This window comes from Drosophila subpulchrella, unplaced genomic scaffold (genome assembly GCF_014743375.2).
Source record: "Drosophila subpulchrella strain 33 F10 #4 breed RU33 unplaced genomic scaffold, RU_Dsub_v1.1 Primary Assembly Seq43, whole genome shotgun sequence".
Classification (NCBI taxonomy): Eukaryota; Metazoa; Arthropoda; class Insecta; order Diptera; family Drosophilidae; genus Drosophila; species Drosophila subpulchrella.
Window position 1 is genome coordinate 786806 of NW_023665646.1, and position 15862 is coordinate 802667.

General features: G+C 38.7%; 3 protein-coding genes across 8 annotated transcripts; all 3 read left to right on the forward strand.

The window, feature by feature from the left end:
* Window positions 1-357: 357 nt before the first annotated feature.
* LOC119562375 lies at window positions 358-2613 on the forward strand. 2 transcript variants are annotated; one of them, XR_005221817.1, is made up of 4 exons: window positions 358-402; window positions 469-537; window positions 600-2178; window positions 2239-2613. XR_005221817.1 is itself a non-coding variant. In XM_037875537.1 (2 exons), exons 1-2 carry the CDS (start codon window positions 1771-1773, stop codon window positions 2419-2421), a joined length of 591 nt encoding a protein of 196 aa, XP_037731465.1. In that variant the 5' UTR covers window positions 1654-1770; the 3' UTR covers window positions 2422-2613. The 2 variants fall into 2 exon arrangements, 1 of the variants encoding a protein (XP_037731465.1); XM_037875537.1 differs by lacking the exons at window positions 358-402; window positions 469-537 and having other exon boundaries at window positions 1654-2178.
* Window positions 2614-6531: 3918 nt separating this feature from the next.
* On the forward strand, window positions 6532-10792 carry LOC119562368. Of its 3 annotated transcripts, none has more exons than XM_037875533.1 (3): window positions 6532-6713; window positions 10038-10128; window positions 10267-10792. In XM_037875533.1, exons 1-3 carry the CDS (start codon window positions 6598-6600, stop codon window positions 10510-10512), a joined length of 453 nt encoding a protein of 150 aa, XP_037731461.1. In that variant the 5' UTR covers window positions 6532-6597; the 3' UTR covers window positions 10513-10792. The 3 variants fall into 3 exon arrangements, with proteins under 3 accessions (XP_037731461.1, XP_037731460.1, XP_037731462.1); XM_037875532.1 differs by having other exon boundaries at window positions 6536-6713; window positions 10258-10792; XM_037875534.1 differs by having other exon boundaries at window positions 6547-6703; window positions 10258-10792.
* Window positions 10793-11069: 277 nt separating this feature from the next.
* Window positions 11070-13813, forward strand: LOC119562365 (splicing factor 45). 3 transcript variants are annotated; one of them, XM_037875528.1, is made up of 4 exons: window positions 11071-11252; window positions 11308-11905; window positions 11972-12325; window positions 12378-13813. In XM_037875528.1, exons 1-4 carry the CDS (start codon window positions 11136-11138, stop codon window positions 12470-12472), a joined length of 1164 nt encoding a protein of 387 aa, XP_037731456.1. In that variant the 5' UTR covers window positions 11071-11135; the 3' UTR covers window positions 12473-13813. The 3 variants fall into 3 exon arrangements, with proteins under 3 accessions (XP_037731457.1, XP_037731456.1, XP_037731455.1); XM_037875529.1 differs by lacking the exon at window positions 12378-13813 and having other exon boundaries at window positions 11070-11252; window positions 11983-12201; XM_037875527.1 differs by having other exon boundaries at window positions 11308-12325.
* Window positions 13814-15862: the final 2049 nt, after the last annotated feature.

A 15862-nucleotide genomic window follows, 5' to 3' on the forward strand; every position in this document is an offset into this window, starting at 1 on the left:
CTAGTTTTTTACAACAATACTTCATATCTCCCAATTGGATTGACCAACGATCGATTTATAGAAGCTTATAACTTTTTGTGGTCTTCTTCTAGTACTACCAATGCTTTGCTAAAAGCCTATTTAGGTGAGATGTGGAGAGTGGAGTATGGTGTTATGGCTTAACCCAGCTTTTCAAACAGGTATTGCATAGGCAACTAGAGGTGGGCAAATGTAGGGTTTTGTTTGGGACCATGGTTTGGTATACTTAGTATTTCTTTGCCTACCGTCGGGTAGAGCTGGAAATAACATCGGCGATGTATCGATACATCGATGTTTTCCAAAACTCGGGAAACATCGAGGTTTTCAATGTCGATGTTCGATGTTTCCTCTTTACCCATCACTACTTGGCAGGAAAGAATCTTGGTAAGCTAAGCACATTTTTGATCAATTAAGTAAAATAAACTAAAATATATGTTCAAATTGGTATAGATTTCGACAAATATTGGTGTTGGCGGCGCTTCGATATGGAGAAGACTTTGAAAGAGCAGAACAGCAATGGTAATTAGAGTAATTAGAATATGAATGTATATGATTTGTAATGTTTTTTTTGTCCAATATAGTTGCCTGTCAAAAGAAAGAAGGTACGGTCCCAAATAAGCGGAAGAAATATGGACAATCTTCTGTATGGAACTATTTTGACAAATCGGCTGATGGCAAGACAGCCAAGTGCATAAAATGTGGTAAAACCTACCAAACAAGCGGCAATACGACAAACTTATCTTGCCACTTAAAAGCCATTTATCCGACTTTAACAATAAGCGAATTGCCACAAAGACAGACGCCCTCAATTCTGTCATTCATTGACTAAAAATACGAACCGTCGTCGAACCGCAAATAAAAATTGGACAGTGCCTTATGCTACTACGTTACCTCAGACTTGCGCCCTTTTTCAGTGGTGGAAAATAAAGGCTTCCGCAATTTTGTAAGCCTCCTTGAACCAAGGTATGAATTGCCTTCACGGACCACCTTAAGAAATGTTTCGATGGCAAATGCATACAATGAAAAGAAGGCCAAATTGTGCGCCTTTTTAAAAAACATAAAGCACTGTGCAATCACTTCAGATTGCTGGACCTCCAGGACCAACGAGTGCTACGTTACTGTGACGTGCCATTTTATAATAGAGGATTTCCAATTGCGCAACGCTGTTTTGTCCACTGAAAAGCTCCTCGACGAAACGAGCCATTCTTCTGAAAATATTGCAAACTCTATACGCACAGTACTCGAGGAATGGAGAGTTTTAGGAAAGGTCACTGCAATGGTCACTCGCTAACGCCGAGATACTGCAAATAAGACATATTCCATGCTTTGCGCATTCAATCAATTTGACTGTCCAGGACTGTTTGGCTACAGAAAAAGTTAAGCCCATTCTTGAAAAGTGTAAGCGCATTGTTTCGTTTTTTAAAAGTAGCACAATTGCGTATGCCAAGTTTAAAGAGGCCCAGGAACGCGAACGTCCTTATAGTTTAAAGCAAGAATGTCCTACAAGATGGAACAGCGCCTATTATATGGTGGACTGAATTTTTGGATACAAAGGTTGCCATCGCAAGTGTGCTACTAAACACGCCCAAATGGTTAATGCCGCTAACATCTGATGAAATATCCATTCTGTAGGATTTAAAGGCAATACCTTTACCTTTTGAGCATGCAACGGTACACACATCTTCGAGTACTTCTGTGACAGTGTCTTCAGTGATTCCGGTTGTTTGTGGCATTTTACACAATCTGACAGGCATGAAAACTAAACTCCAGACTAAGGTGTGTCAAGATGTCTGTGATGACATACTTCAAGGGGTCAATAAAAGAGTGGTCCCCTATGAAAATCGTACGGTAACACGAATGACCACAATTTTAGACCCTCGCTTCAAAAAGGAGGGATTTTGGAATCCATTTAATTTCTCCCAAGGGGTTAAATCGTTGGAGGATGATCTGTCGCTCATAAATGCTCCAACAAAATCCTCTGCATTTTCAAGCCCGCCAACACCAGAATCCACAGCAGAGTCCAACCTATTATTCAGTTTTTTACAAACTAATCAAACTCAAAAAATTCAAAGCGGTCGCGTGGATTCCATATTGGATTTGCGAAAATACTTGAATGCGATTAATTTGGACCCTGCCCAAAACCCTTTGGATTATTGGAAGGTTCAAAAAATAACAATTTAATTGGTAACCACCTTAAAATCCAATTTCTTCTGACAATAGATATCAAATGACGCCGGATTCAAAACATGCGTTTTTAAATACTTCTGCGTACCGGCCACCTCTACTGAAAGTGAGAGGATGTTCAGTAAAGCTGGACTAGTTGTTAGCGAGAAGAGAAGCTCGCTAAAACCAAAAAATGTCAATATGATTTTATTTCTAAACAAAAATAATTGGATAATTTAGTTTTAGTTATGTTACTTTTTTCTTATTTTTTTGAGAAGAACTTGATATTGTTATTTATTTTATTTTTAATTGAATTGTGATTTAATTTTAATTTTTGTGTTGAACGAGTAGTTTAAGTTTCACCTTGAATTTGCAGGAAACAAAAACAGAAAACAATGGATCTCAAGTAAAGCATAATTTTTTTATAATGAACTTACACATTGGATTTATTTGTGGTATTCGTTTATAATATAATATGAGGTAAAAACATTTTTCAAAATTACACCCAAAAAAAAGTTCGATGTATCGATACATCGATGTTTTTTTCTGAAAAACATCGAAACATCGATTCCAGCTCTACCGTCGGGTATTCATCACCATAGAATCTGACAACTTACTCGAGTAGAGATGGAATTTTTTCGGCACGACTCACTAATACTTACACGAAACATCGATGCATCGATGTTTTAAATTTTTTTAGAAACATCGATGTTTTTTTAGACAATCGATGTTTTTGTCACATCACCAATTTAGATGTCGAATATTTTTAAAATATCGTATGAATGATATTCCCCGTTTTAAAAAAAATGTCAAATGATATATAAAAAGAATTAGAATATTTTAATGAATCATAACAATATATTCAAAAGATTCCACTTTTATACAGCAAACATAAATATGAGACTCAACAATTTTTAAGATTATACATATTAAATATGAGATTCGAGTTTTTTTTTAAGAATTATACATACAAATTTGAAATTTTTGTTTTTTAAAAGTAACATAAATTAGTGTTAATATTTTAGTGTCAATATGTGGCTTTAACAGATTTTAGAAATACGCGTTGCGTTATGTGAATGTCAGTCATTTGGATGCGGGTATCACAAATTACGCATTTTATAGAGGACTAAAGACGCTCTGAAGGCACTGAACTCCCAGGTGTTATGATATACCTCAGAGCGAGCTTAGACAGTCCCGGCATAGCTGCCTTATGGGAATTCGGATTACTTTGGGAATTATTGGATTACTTTCCCATGATGATTGCAGCAAGCTAAGGTAAAACTTTAGCTCACTGTCGGAACACATTAAAAGGCCTTTTAAAATTGACCTATTATGGGCTTCCATGAAGTCATCGGACAGGTCAACTGCGTTTTCGTCATCCGAAACCAGAAAAAATTTGTTCTTTTTATTAATAGTGAAATTATCGGGATCACCATACTTATAGTGACATAATTTTCACCGCTAATTTTGTACGTTTCATTTTTAATGGGCGATATCGATATATTGATATTTTGATATATTATCAACAACTCTTTGCGGAATGAAGGAGCTTTGTTTGTTGCTGCGTCCTTTTGACCAGGCGACGAAAACTATTTCGGGCGGAAAGTATCCAACCTTTTCTTTGGTGATACCATTTATTGAAGCTACCTGACCTAAAAACGAACTCGTTTCCATTGAAGCTTCCATCGCCAACCTACGTTACACGCCAGGATGAAAAAAACGATCCAACCATTATAGATCCTCGCTTCAAAAAAGACGGGATTGAATCACCCAATAATGCTGAGCAAGCGGCCAAAGCTTTGGCGCAGGAACTCCATTGTCGATCCATCGAGAAATCTCCAAGGAAAAAATCCATACCGCCGATGGAGCCTACACCACCAGTTGAACCCAACCCTTCCAAGGTTTTTTCATTCCTTGGTTCTAAATTAAAGCCTAGTACTCAGATCGGCTGAGAGTTTCACTAGTCGAAAAATCTTATTTTTTGTAGTGTGACCGAAGTTTTCTAAGTTCACCCGCAAAGCAGCTGGGCTTGTTGCCAAACGGAAAACAAATCAATTGGAGCAATTTAAAAAAGAAGAGTCTGCTGGTGCACAAAGAAATTAAAGTAAAAATAAATGAAATTTTCGACAAATGTTTTTACTTATGAATGTTAGAAGTTTAAGGCTTCCTTCTCGTCCCACGGATGCTTCGCCATCTTTCCCGCGCCATCTGTAGTCCAGCTCGTAGCTGGCCAATAATGACTGGTGGTGGCTCCTCCAGCTGTCCCTTAGCGGGCGACCTTATTTCCTCCTCCCTATAGAAGCCGGCGCGTCCTCCGTCTCCGCTTTAGCTGTCAAGTAGATGGTGGAGGTGGAGTCCTCAATGGAGAGCTTGTCGAAGATCGAGCGATGTCCCATTTTCCTTCCCACTGGGATTCTCTAGTGGATCTCCTCCAGCGCTTCAACTATTCTGCGGATTTGCCCCGTTGTGGTATTGCTTCCTGTCGGTCAAGTCCCACAATAATGGGCAACAGCTTGGATTAGGCGTCCTTTTTCATCTGCACTGCATTTTTATACCCGTTACACGTAGAATAAAAGGGTATACTAGATTCGTCGGAAAGTATGTAACAGGCAGATCACCAGACGAGTCGATCTAGCCATGTCCGTCTGTCCAGATGAACGCTGAGATCTCAGAAACTATAGAGCTAGGCTATTGAGATTTGGCGTGCAGATTCCTCAGCTTCTTACGCAGCGCAAGTTTGTTTCAGCAGAGTGCCACGCCCACTGTAATGCCCACAAACCGCCCAAAACTGTGACTCCTACAGTTTTGATGATAGAGAAACAATTTTAACTGAAATGTATTGCTCTCGTCAATACCTATCGATTGACCCAAAAATAAGTTTGCCACGCCCACAAACCGCCTAAAAACTTCAAAAAATCGTAGGTATGAACGTGGATATCTCGGAAACTATCAAAGACGTAGCCTTGTACGCAGCGCAAGTTTGTTATGCGAATATGCCACGCCCACTCTAACGCCCACAAGCCGCCCAAGCCTGTGGCGTCCACAATTTTCATGCTAGATAAAAATTTTAACAGAAATATATTGGTCTCGTCAGTACCTATCGATTGATCCAAAAATTTGCCACGCTCACTCTAACGCCCATAACGCTTAAATCTGTCTACCACCGGTACGTGGCGCATTTAAATCTCATTTTGCTGCTTGCATATTTCCATTTCCCTTTGGTCCCTTAAGCCTAGTACTCACATCGACGAAAACCGCGAGCTAACCATAGGAGTGAGCGAGAGGCAAACAGGCGGCTAAAGCTTTTCATCGGGTCTGTCTTTCAGCGCGGTACTCAGATGAGCTAAGGAAATACCAGTAAAAATACCAGATTTCGCGAGTGAATTTTCGATGAACGCCGTTAGCCGCGGCCCAAAGAATAAGAAATTTAATCTTTGGCGGTGTTCGTGCAGAAGCGGTGGGGAATTTAAAAATTAAAAATGGAAGAAAAACACCAAAAACGGCTAAAGGAGGTCAGTGCAGATGAAAAAGGACGCCTAATCAAAGCTGTTGCCCATTATTGTGGAACTTGACCGACAGGAAGCAATACCACAACGGGGCAAATCCGCAGAATAGTTGAAGCGCTGGAGGAGATCCACTAGAGAATGCCAGTGGGAAGGAACATGGGACATCGCTCGATCTCCGACGAGCTCTCCATTGAGGACTCCTCCTTCACCAGCTACTTGGCAGCTGGTGAAGGAGCGAAGATAGAGGATGCGCCGGCTTCTATAGGGAGGAGGAAATAAGGTCACCCGCGACAGCTGGAGGATCCATCACCAGCCATTATTGGCCAGCCTATTGGCACTCGGAGCTGGACTACAGATGGCGCGTGAAAGATGGCGAAACATCCGTGGGACGAGAAGGAAGCCTTAAACTTATAATTTACATAAATAAAAACATTCGTTGAACATTTCATTTATTGTTATTTTAATTTCTTTGTGCACCAGCAGACTTTTCTTTTTTAAATTGCTCCAATTGATTTGTTTTCCGTTTGGCAACAAACCCAGCCGCTTGACAGTAAGACCATGCTTCATGCATTGCGGGTGAACTTTGAAAACTTAGGTCACACTACAAAGAATAAGATTTTTCGACTAGTGAAACTCTTAGCCGATCTGAGTACTAGGCTTTAAGCTAAGTAACGGGTACCTGATAGTCGAGGTATTCGACTATAGCGTTCTCCTTGTCTTTTTCGCTTTAAAAAAATTAGTTTAATAATATAGCGCAACTTAAAGACTTTTACGGTTCACATTAAATCAAAAAATAAAGGCTTCATTCAGCAAACATATTTAAAAAAAAGCATCAGTATTCTAAGAGATCACATTCATATAATAGTGTTATATATAGCTTAGTTACGAAAATATATTTTAATTTTTGGTAATGAACACTAACATATCTACGACATCCGGTTTCAGTCTTGTGCGGCGATCCGACAGTATCTCTCTAGCTTTACTAAAGCACCTCTCGGACTCACAGGAAGTCCCTGGTACGCACAGGTATTTAAAGGCAACCTGTTTAAGCGGTTCGTAGATGTCTGCACTCGTCTAAACCAAAAACATGTACTTTAAAATTTCTGAAAATAACCTGATCAAAATTCACCTTCCATTATTGGCTTTTGCCAAGCGGGGATCAATAATGATTGCGATGCGGAGCACCGTGCGCGTTTCATAATGTCCGAATAGTTTTTTCATCCTGGCGTGTAAAGTTTCATAGGCGAGCACTGTAATAATCGTTGAAATTAAAATAAATATATATTTTTAATATCAAATCTTCATTGTGATATGTATGCACCCCCTAATTGGTATTTATTTCCTGATTATTTTAATATATAATTCATCGAAATCGAGCCAGTGGCTTGGTAGAATTTAACATTTTATTGATTTTAGAAAAATATAAAAGTTCCCTAGTTGCTATTGTGGAGTTGCCATACTGCCGAATAGAATCCCCGTTACTTTGAATGAGAAGCTCGTGCAGAGAAGTAAAGTGAAAGGAAAATAAAAGATAAAATTTATAATAAAACTAAAATCATAGCTACATCATGTGTAAGTTATTCGTATTAAAACTATTTTGCTGAATGTCTTTTAATATGTTCCTTTATTAGAGCGCAAAAGGAAGTCAAGGATTCCACAATAGCAACTAGGGAATTTTTATATTTTTCTAAAATCAATAAAATGTTAAATTCTACCAAGCCACTGGCTCGATTTCGATGAATTATATATTAAAATAATCAGGAAATAAATACCAATTAGGGGGTGCATACATATCACAATGAAGATTTGATATTAAAAATATATATTTTTGAATATTTGGCGGCCAAAAGTAGCCTGGAACTTGGCGATATATCGATAAGTACCTTTTTGTGGTAAATGTCTTGGCTGAATTCGCTTTCTCGCTGGTCTGGACAGTGTGACCGCGTGGCAAAAGCCATAATTGAAAAGACTTGAATTTCTCGAAAACTGTGGGTTTGAATTGCCTGTAATTTATTCAGAAATTAGCTATAATGATGCCCCTTCGAATGCGATACCGTGCAAGTTGGCACAACCTCTGTGAGAGTTGTATAAAGTTATAGAAAGTTAGCGTCGAATGATTGTCATGGCTAAGCTATTTACATTGTGGTTCATGTCTTAGTATCCAATGGTTCCATTTCTGGATTAAACGGCCTTTTATTAACCTTTTTAACACCCCCAACTGTTAAGCAATTTTCTCAAAATCTGTGGGTTTGATTTTGATAAAACTTTTACAGAACACTCCTTAGATTATCCCCTATCTACCCATATACCGTGCATGTTGGCACAACCTCTTGGAGTGGAGCAGTAGGTAATTTCATTTTTGCACCCCTTTTTTGTATGGGGAAAATCCGAGGTTGCGTCACTGTTAGGCTATTTTCTCGAAAACTGTGGGTTTGATTTTGATGAAACTTTCAGACAAGGAGCTTGAATTAACCCTCAATAGCTTGGCTTATCGTGCATATTGGCACAACCTCTGAGAGGGGAGCAGTTAACAAAATTGTGGAGACGCGATTTTTCAAATGCATTTTTGAAACATTAATAGGTCTCGGATGTGTCCCATACCTACCTAGATCGATAGATCTTTTTTTTCTTAACAATTTAGCATTTTAGATTTTTCGATTTGGTCCCCAAATAGCGAGAAAATTTCAAAATAAAAAGAGCCCCCATGTTCCATATTCCACCGTTCCCGTTTTCATTGCTAACAGGCCGACGCTAATTTGACGCACATCATTATTAACACTTACTACCTAATTATGAGAATACTGCATTCTCACTATTATTACAAGCACAGCTTCAATGGAAATAAGTTCGTTTTTTAGGTCAGGTAGCTCTGCATCTCGCAAATCAATGGTATCTCACCAAAGAAATGGTTCGATATTTTCCGTCCGAAATAGTTTTCGTCGCTGATCAAAAGGACGCAGCAACAAACAAAGCTCCTTCATTCCGCGAAGGGTTGTTGATTATATATCAATACATATTTTTTTAATGATATTTTGTGTATCGTTATTTTTGTTTTCCAAAATATTGAATATTATATATGGAATATTGTTCTTTGATATTTTACGATATTTGTGAGTGGCAATCATTCTAATAAAAAGAGCCGAACATTCCAAAGAATTACCAGAAATGCTATCGACTACAGAGCAAACCACTTGCCGTGACTCTTGTAACCTTTGCGCCCATTCAAAAATGCAACCAGCAAAATTAGCGGTATGTCACTATAAGTATGGTGATCCCGTTAATTTTAATTAATAAAAAAAACATAGACTTTTAAAGTGGAATCTGATGAGGGCATCCTTAAGCCTAGTACTCACATCGACGAAAACCGCGAGCTAACCATAGGAGTGAGCGAGAGGCAAACAGGCGGCTAAAGCTTTTCGTCGGGTCTGTTTTTCAGCGCGGTACTCAGATGAGCTAAGGAAATACCAGAAAAAATACCAGATTTCGCGAGTGAATTTTCCATGAACGCCCGTTAGCCGCGGCCAAAGAATAAGAAATTTAATGTTTGGCGGTGTTTGTGCAGAAGCGGTGGGGAATTTAAAAACGTACAAATTGAAGAAAAACATCCAAAACGGCTAAAGGAGGTCAGTGCAGATGAAAAAGGACGCCTAATCCAAGCTGTTGCCCATTATTGTATGACTTGACCGACATGAAGCAATACCACAACGGGGCGAATCCACAGAATAGTTGAAGCGCTGGAGGAGATCCACTAGAGAATCCCAGTGGGAAGGAACATTGGAAATCGCTCGATCTCCGCTCTGAGGACTCCACCTCCACCAGCTACTTGACAGCTAAAGCGGAGATGGAGGACGGAGATGGCTTCTATAGGGAGGAGGAAATAAGGTCGCCCGCTAAGGGACAGCTGGAGGAGCCATCACCAGCCATTATTGGCCAGCTACGAGCTGGACTACAGATGGCGCGGGAGAGATGGCGAAGCATCCGTGGGACGAGAAGGAAGCCTTAAACTTCTAACTTACATAAATAAAAACATTCGTTGAAAATTTCATTTATTTTTACTTTAATTTCTTTGTGCACAAGCAGACTCTTCTTTTTTAAATTGTTCCAATTGATTTGTTTTCCGTTTGGCAACAAGCCCAGCTGCTTGACAGTAAGATCATGCCACATGCAAGGCGGGTGAACTTTGAAAACTTTGGTCACACTACAAAGAATACGATTTTTCCACTAGTGAAACTCTTAGTCGATCTGAGTACTAGGCTTTACTAAAGAGTCGCTTCGTAAATTATTGGATAAAAGATTAAAGCCACTTGAATCCAATAAAATAGTAGTGAAATCCTCCTTTCTTGATCCCAGATTTAAAAGGATGTACATCTCACCAACCGGGGTACAAGAGGCGACTAATGATATGTTAAATGAACTGACTACATCTTCTGAAGAAAAACCGGTATGCCAAATTTTAGAGTTTGTAATTATGTATTAACTTTAAAAACAACTCACAGTAATTTGTTCAATATTGTAAAATTTTGATTCTTCCGATATCTTAAATAAACATTAATTGATTAATATATTTAAGTTTTTTCAGGTTTCGGATGACGAAAACGCAGTTGACCTGTCTGATGACTTCATGGAAGCCCATAATAGGTCAATTTTAAAAGGCCTTTTAATGTGTTCCGACAGTGAGCTAAAGTTGTACCTTAGCTTGCCGCAATCATCATGGGAAAGTAATCCAATATTATTCTGGAACTCCTATACGGCGGCTATGCCGGGACTGAGGTATTTCATAGCACCTGGGAGTTCGTGCCTTCAGAGCGACATGCGTCCGCTATAAAATGCGTAATTTGTGATACCCGCAACCAAATGACTGACATTCACATAACGCAACGCGTATTTCTAAAATCTGTAAAACCCAAATATTGACACTAAAATATTGACACTAATTTATGTTACTTTTAAAAACCAAAAATTTCAAATTTGTATGTATAATTCTTTTAAATAAACTCGAATCTCATATTTAATATGTATAATCTTAAAAATTGTTGAGTCTCATATTTGTGTTTTCTGTATAAAAGTGGAATCTTGTGAATATATTGTTATGATTCATTAAAATAGTCTATTTGTTTTTATTATCGGGCACGGTACTATTTTTCTTTGGGAAAAGGGAAAAATATCAATTATGTTGATATATCGATATTTCAAAGTAATATATTAAATATCATTTTGATATTTTTTAAAAGAGAGAATATCATTGTTACGAAAATATATTCGACATCTAAATTGGTAATGTGACAAAAACATCGACTGTGTCCAAAAAACATCGATGTTTTTAAAAATTTTTAAAACATCGATGCATCGATGTTTTTACACCTCTACTGGTTGGTATACATAATTTATCGATTTCACCGCCGTCACGCTCGTTTACAGAAGGGATGACATTTTCTAAAATTTGTATAAATGGATCTTTACGACGATATTGACACAAAGCCGCGAGCCAGCCAGATTGATGGCTGGTCGTCCGGCATAAAAATGTTGCAAACCCAGTTGGCGGTTAAGAAGGCCGTCAAAAAACCTGTGAGTGGTTCCAGCGAATATCATCGAGCCTCCATCATAAATTTATTTACTGCAGCTCATGACGCCAGTAGTCAATCTAAGATCCAAGCGCCCTGCGGAGTCAGAGGTGCATTCTTGTGATTCAATGGCTGCGGTGATGGCCAAGCCCATAATTGCGGGAAAGGCCCTACCGCCCATGCCAGAAAGCGTTCTCAAGGACGACTGGGACTTTTCGGATGAGTACGACCCGCAGTGGCCAAATGAATACGAAAAACTTAAAAATAAGTCTAAAGGTGGTGAGAAGTCCCGAGCTAGCATTGGTGGCAATGGATGCGCAAGCAGTCGAGACGATAGCGACAGAGACAAGGAGCGGAAACGCGGACGCGTCGGTCGCCGTGAAGTCCATAGAGAAGACTTCTCTCCGCAATATATAAAGTTTAGCGGCCAACGACAAAACGATGATAACAGTTACAGTTCACCACGCCCTCTCTCTGTTGCTAAACAGGGAGGGGGTGCCGCCATCGCTCCTCCTCCTTCACTCCAAGAAATATCCATTGATGGTGGAGATGGATACTCCCACGTTACCATACCGTATTCTGCAAGCTCGGTGGCCGCCAAAATTATGGCAAAATACGGGTTTAGGAATGGTCAGGGCCTGGGAAAGTCCGAGCAAGGTATGTCAATAGCCCTGCAGGTGGAAAAGACCTCCAAGCGGGGCGGCCGCATTATACACGAAAAAGACGTTTTTCAGCCGAACCCATCAATGTCTCCACCTGCGATTGGATCTCCAACTGGACAAAGTCCCAGCCACAAGGCTATAACAAATAACCAGATGGCAGGAACATTAACTGGCAGCAGCGTTATCGAGCCCAGCATCACAGAGATTATGAAATCACCAAGCAAGGTTGTTCTCCTCCGCAATATGGTAGGACCTGGGGACGTTGATGAAGAGTTGGAACCCGAGGTAAAGGATGAGTGCAACACAAAGTACGGGGAAGTCAGCAGCGTCATTATTCACGAAACGTTTGGAACTGTGCCAGAAGACGCCGTTAAGATATTCGTCGAGTTTAAGCGCATCGAAAGCGCTATTAAAGGTTATACTTGCATTTATTTTTTGAACAAAATATCTATTTCTTTACTTTGCAGCTGTGGTGGACCTAAATGGCCGTTTTTTTGGTGGACGTCAAGTACGAGCGGGGTTTTACAATTATGATAAGTTTAAAAGTTTTCAATTAAATTAAATGAACATTCGGTCTAGATCCCAAACTGCGATATGCCCCACACAGAGTCCTTGAAGATTTTACTTAGAGGGGGATCAACCAGTTCAATAAAGCTGGGTCGAGTAGAATATTTTTCAAATTTGAGGACGGAAATCGTTTGTCCCTATATGACCACCTTTGAAACCGTTTAGTTTTTTGACCACGTCCAGTTTTTAAAATATCTAATAACGAAAAAGATGAATTTTTTTGTTCAATCTTTTGACTTTATATTGCCAACTTTTAAAACATTTTAATTATCCAACTACTTTTAAAAATATTTCTCTTTCGATTTTCCCAAATTTGAAAAATCCAAAAGTTGCATTTAAAAATTTTTTTTGCGCAATTTTTTGACTCTCTTTTGACAACTATTGCTTACGCATAACTACGGTACTATTAAAAGTGGCTGTTAAATTTTTTTAATATGCATTTAAGCAGGTAGTGCGTAAAATATTGGAAATATTTCTAAGCCAAATAGTTGGTTAGTGTTACCTGTCTGAAAGGGTTGACAATTTTTAATACTCTATGAGGCCTGAAATTTAAAGAAGTTACTAAGCTGGTATGACTTATTTTAATAATCATATTTTAACACTTTTTTCGGGCTTCTAACGTTATCTGTTTTTTAATCTAAAAAATAAACTCTTAGGATCGGCCTACGCGTGATTCATAGTGATTCTCCTTGGCTTGTCTATCCATTTTCATCATGAGATTCATATTTGGTATTTTTATAATGATCCTATCATATCAATATCAATAATCATTATTTTTGAGTTTTAAATTAAAATAAAAAATAATATTTATTTCTGATTTGTATCTGTTTGATCAGATCATAAGTTACACTTATTCCCACCCCACCTGTGACATTTTGTGACACTACCACAGACATAGATAAATGAACATATACACTAAATGGTTAGGTAAAAAGCACTTGCTTTACTGCCTAAAACAAAAATATCATCTGCAATGATGCCGCAGGCCAATATAACCATGCTTTCCTTTATTAGGTCTATTAAATTTCCAAAAATCGGCACTGGTTTCAAAATGAGTTATATTCTGATCAAAAATTTAAAAATCAGAAATATACATTATATTTGTTATTTTTTTTTGCTGAGTAATAAAGGTTATTTTTACTTATTTATAAAACTCATAAAACAATTTTTATTACTTTGAGTTTTATTTTTTTATCAAAAATAACGATTATATTTTTAGTTTTAAAATAAAACTCGTTGAGTTTTACAATAAAAGATTATTCTTTCAGTTATACTTTTCGTTTGAAGCAACCTTTATTCTTTGAGTTTTACAATAAAAGTTGAAAAATGGCAGTTATTTCTTGGATTTTATTATTTCGATCAAAAATAAAACAAAAACTCGTCTTTTGGCTGTTCTTGGGAAGATTAAACTAAAGTCAGTGTGTACGTCAACGAAGTTCTCTGCCATCAATTTTATAAAATGATTTTCCTGTCGCTATGACCACGGCTATTACCGGCAATTAATTATTATAAATCTTACTAAGAAAAATAAAGAACGCTATAGTTGAGTGCTTCGACTATTAGATACCCGTTACACAGCTTAATTGAGCAAACTGGGGGAGATTGTTAAGCGCCACCAACACGCGATTTCAATAAATGGTTAAGTGGGCGGATGACAAATTTTTGGCCGTAGTAAACTTTTTTTTTAGGTCAATCGATAGGTACTGACGAGAGCAATACATTTCAGTAAAAATTTGTATTAGCATCAAATCTGTGGGGTCCATAGTTTTGGGCGGTTTGTGTGCGTTAGAGTGAGCGTCCTCATAAGCGTGATAAACTTACGCTGCGTACGAAACTAAGGATGTAAGATACCGAAATCACAGCATTCACACGTACAGACGGACATGGCTAGATCGACTCGGCTAGTGATGCTGAAAAAAATCTAAGGATGAGGCTGTCATCATCATGGATAAGACACCCAATATTCTAGCCAGGAAATATTGTAAACTTAAAGAGGTGGTCGAATGTGACCGCTGTTTTGGATGGAGTTGATGAAGGTGGTAAGGAGTCGTATTTGAAGTTTGATGATGGCGCTGATTTTACCAAAACGCTAGGTCTCGCTTGGGAACCTGTTTCTGACCAGTTACTGTTCTCCTTTGTGATCTTACATTCAGCATCAACCCTCTGCTGGCGATTGTTCTTGTGTGCATTTTCTTGATTTTACGAACCACTCGGGTTAGTGGGCCTGTTATCTCAAAATCGAAAATTTTCCTTCACCAACTGAGCAAGAATAAGTTATCTTGGGATGAAAGCCTTCCTGAATCTCAGAATACGGAATGGATTGCTATATGCAAGAGTTTTGGTCAGATTAGACACGCAATATTTCCCCGTTTGGTTCCTTCTCCAAATGTTTAGACTGAGATTCGAGGATTTTGTGACGCCAACATAAAAGCATGTGGCGCCAGTGTCTACATCGTTTGCAACGGACAATCTCATTTGCTTTGTTCAAAGTCCAGGGTAGCGCCTCTGAAAACACTCACTGTGGCACTGTGGAACTTCTGGCTAGGCTCATGGCAGAAATATCTGGAGCTAATGTAGTCGAGGGAAGGGATTGTTGCTGGTTCGACTCTGCTGTTGCGCTTTCACGGATTCGAGACGAGCCCTCCAGATACAACGCTGAAAAGCCAACACTTGAGTTTTGACGAAGGATCCTGATACTAAAGACTTAATACGAAGACATAGATTTTAATGGCCGTCAACAAATTATATTACCACGGAGTCGATCGGTCACTAGGGCCATCATTACTCACTTTTATGAACGCAATCTGCACACTGGGCCCCGAGCACTTCTTGGTATAATTCGATCCCAATATTGGCCCATTGGGGGTAGGAATGAAGCCCTGATTAGTAGAGCAAGTAATGGCGGATCTTCCAAAGGGGCGACTTGATGGATCTCATGCATTTGAAGTCACTGGCATTGATTTTGGCGATCCATTCCTCTACAAGTCGGAAGTGTAAAACAAGTCTGCAGTATATTCTGCGTTTGCGTCTTCCCTTACTTTGCCACGAAAGATATTAATTTTGAGCTGATCAAGGATCTCTCGACGACGTCGTTTCATCATGGTCTTAAACGATTTATATGCACCAGAAAAATGCCCCAGCATATTTGGTCTGTCAATTCAACCTCATCGACGATCCATTAATCGGAGTCCATTAACTAGAGTTGTATTCCTCCCAGTAGAGCTGGAAAATCATCGATGTTTACCTACATCGATGTTTCGATGTTTTTCAGAAAAAAACATCGATGTATCGATACATCGAATTTTTTTTTGGGTGTAATTTTGAAAAATGTTTTTACCCCATATTAGATTATAAACGAATACCACAAATAAATCCAATGTGTAAG

Coding starts and splice junctions, on each gene's coding strand:
- LOC119562375 (XM_037875537.1), top strand. CDS start 1,771: ATGAAAACTAAACTCCAGACTAAGGTGTGTCAAGATGTCTGTGATGAC. Junction 2,179..2,238: donor ACCCTTTGGATTATTGGAAG/GTTCAAAAAATA, acceptor TTCTGACAATAG/ATATCAAATGACGCCGGATT.
- LOC119562368 (XM_037875532.1), top strand. CDS start 6,598: ATGAACACTAACATATCTACGACATCCGGTTTCAGTCTTGTGCGGCGA. Junction 6,714..10,037: donor GAAGTCCCTGGTACGCACAG/GTATTTAAAGGC, acceptor TCTTGATCCCAG/ATTTAAAAGGATGTACATCT. Junction 10,129..10,257: donor CATCTTCTGAAGAAAAACCG/GTATGCCAAATT, acceptor AATATATTTAAG/TTTTTTCAGGTTTCGGATGA.
- LOC119562365 (XM_037875527.1), top strand. CDS start 11,136: ATGGATCTTTACGACGATATTGACACAAAGCCGCGAGCCAGCCAGATT. Junction 11,253..11,307: donor AGAAGGCCGTCAAAAAACCT/GTGAGTGGTTCC, acceptor TATTTACTGCAG/CTCATGACGCCAGTAGTCAA. Junction 12,326..12,377: donor CATCGAAAGCGCTATTAAAG/GTTATACTTGCA, acceptor TTTACTTTGCAG/CTGTGGTGGACCTAAATGGC.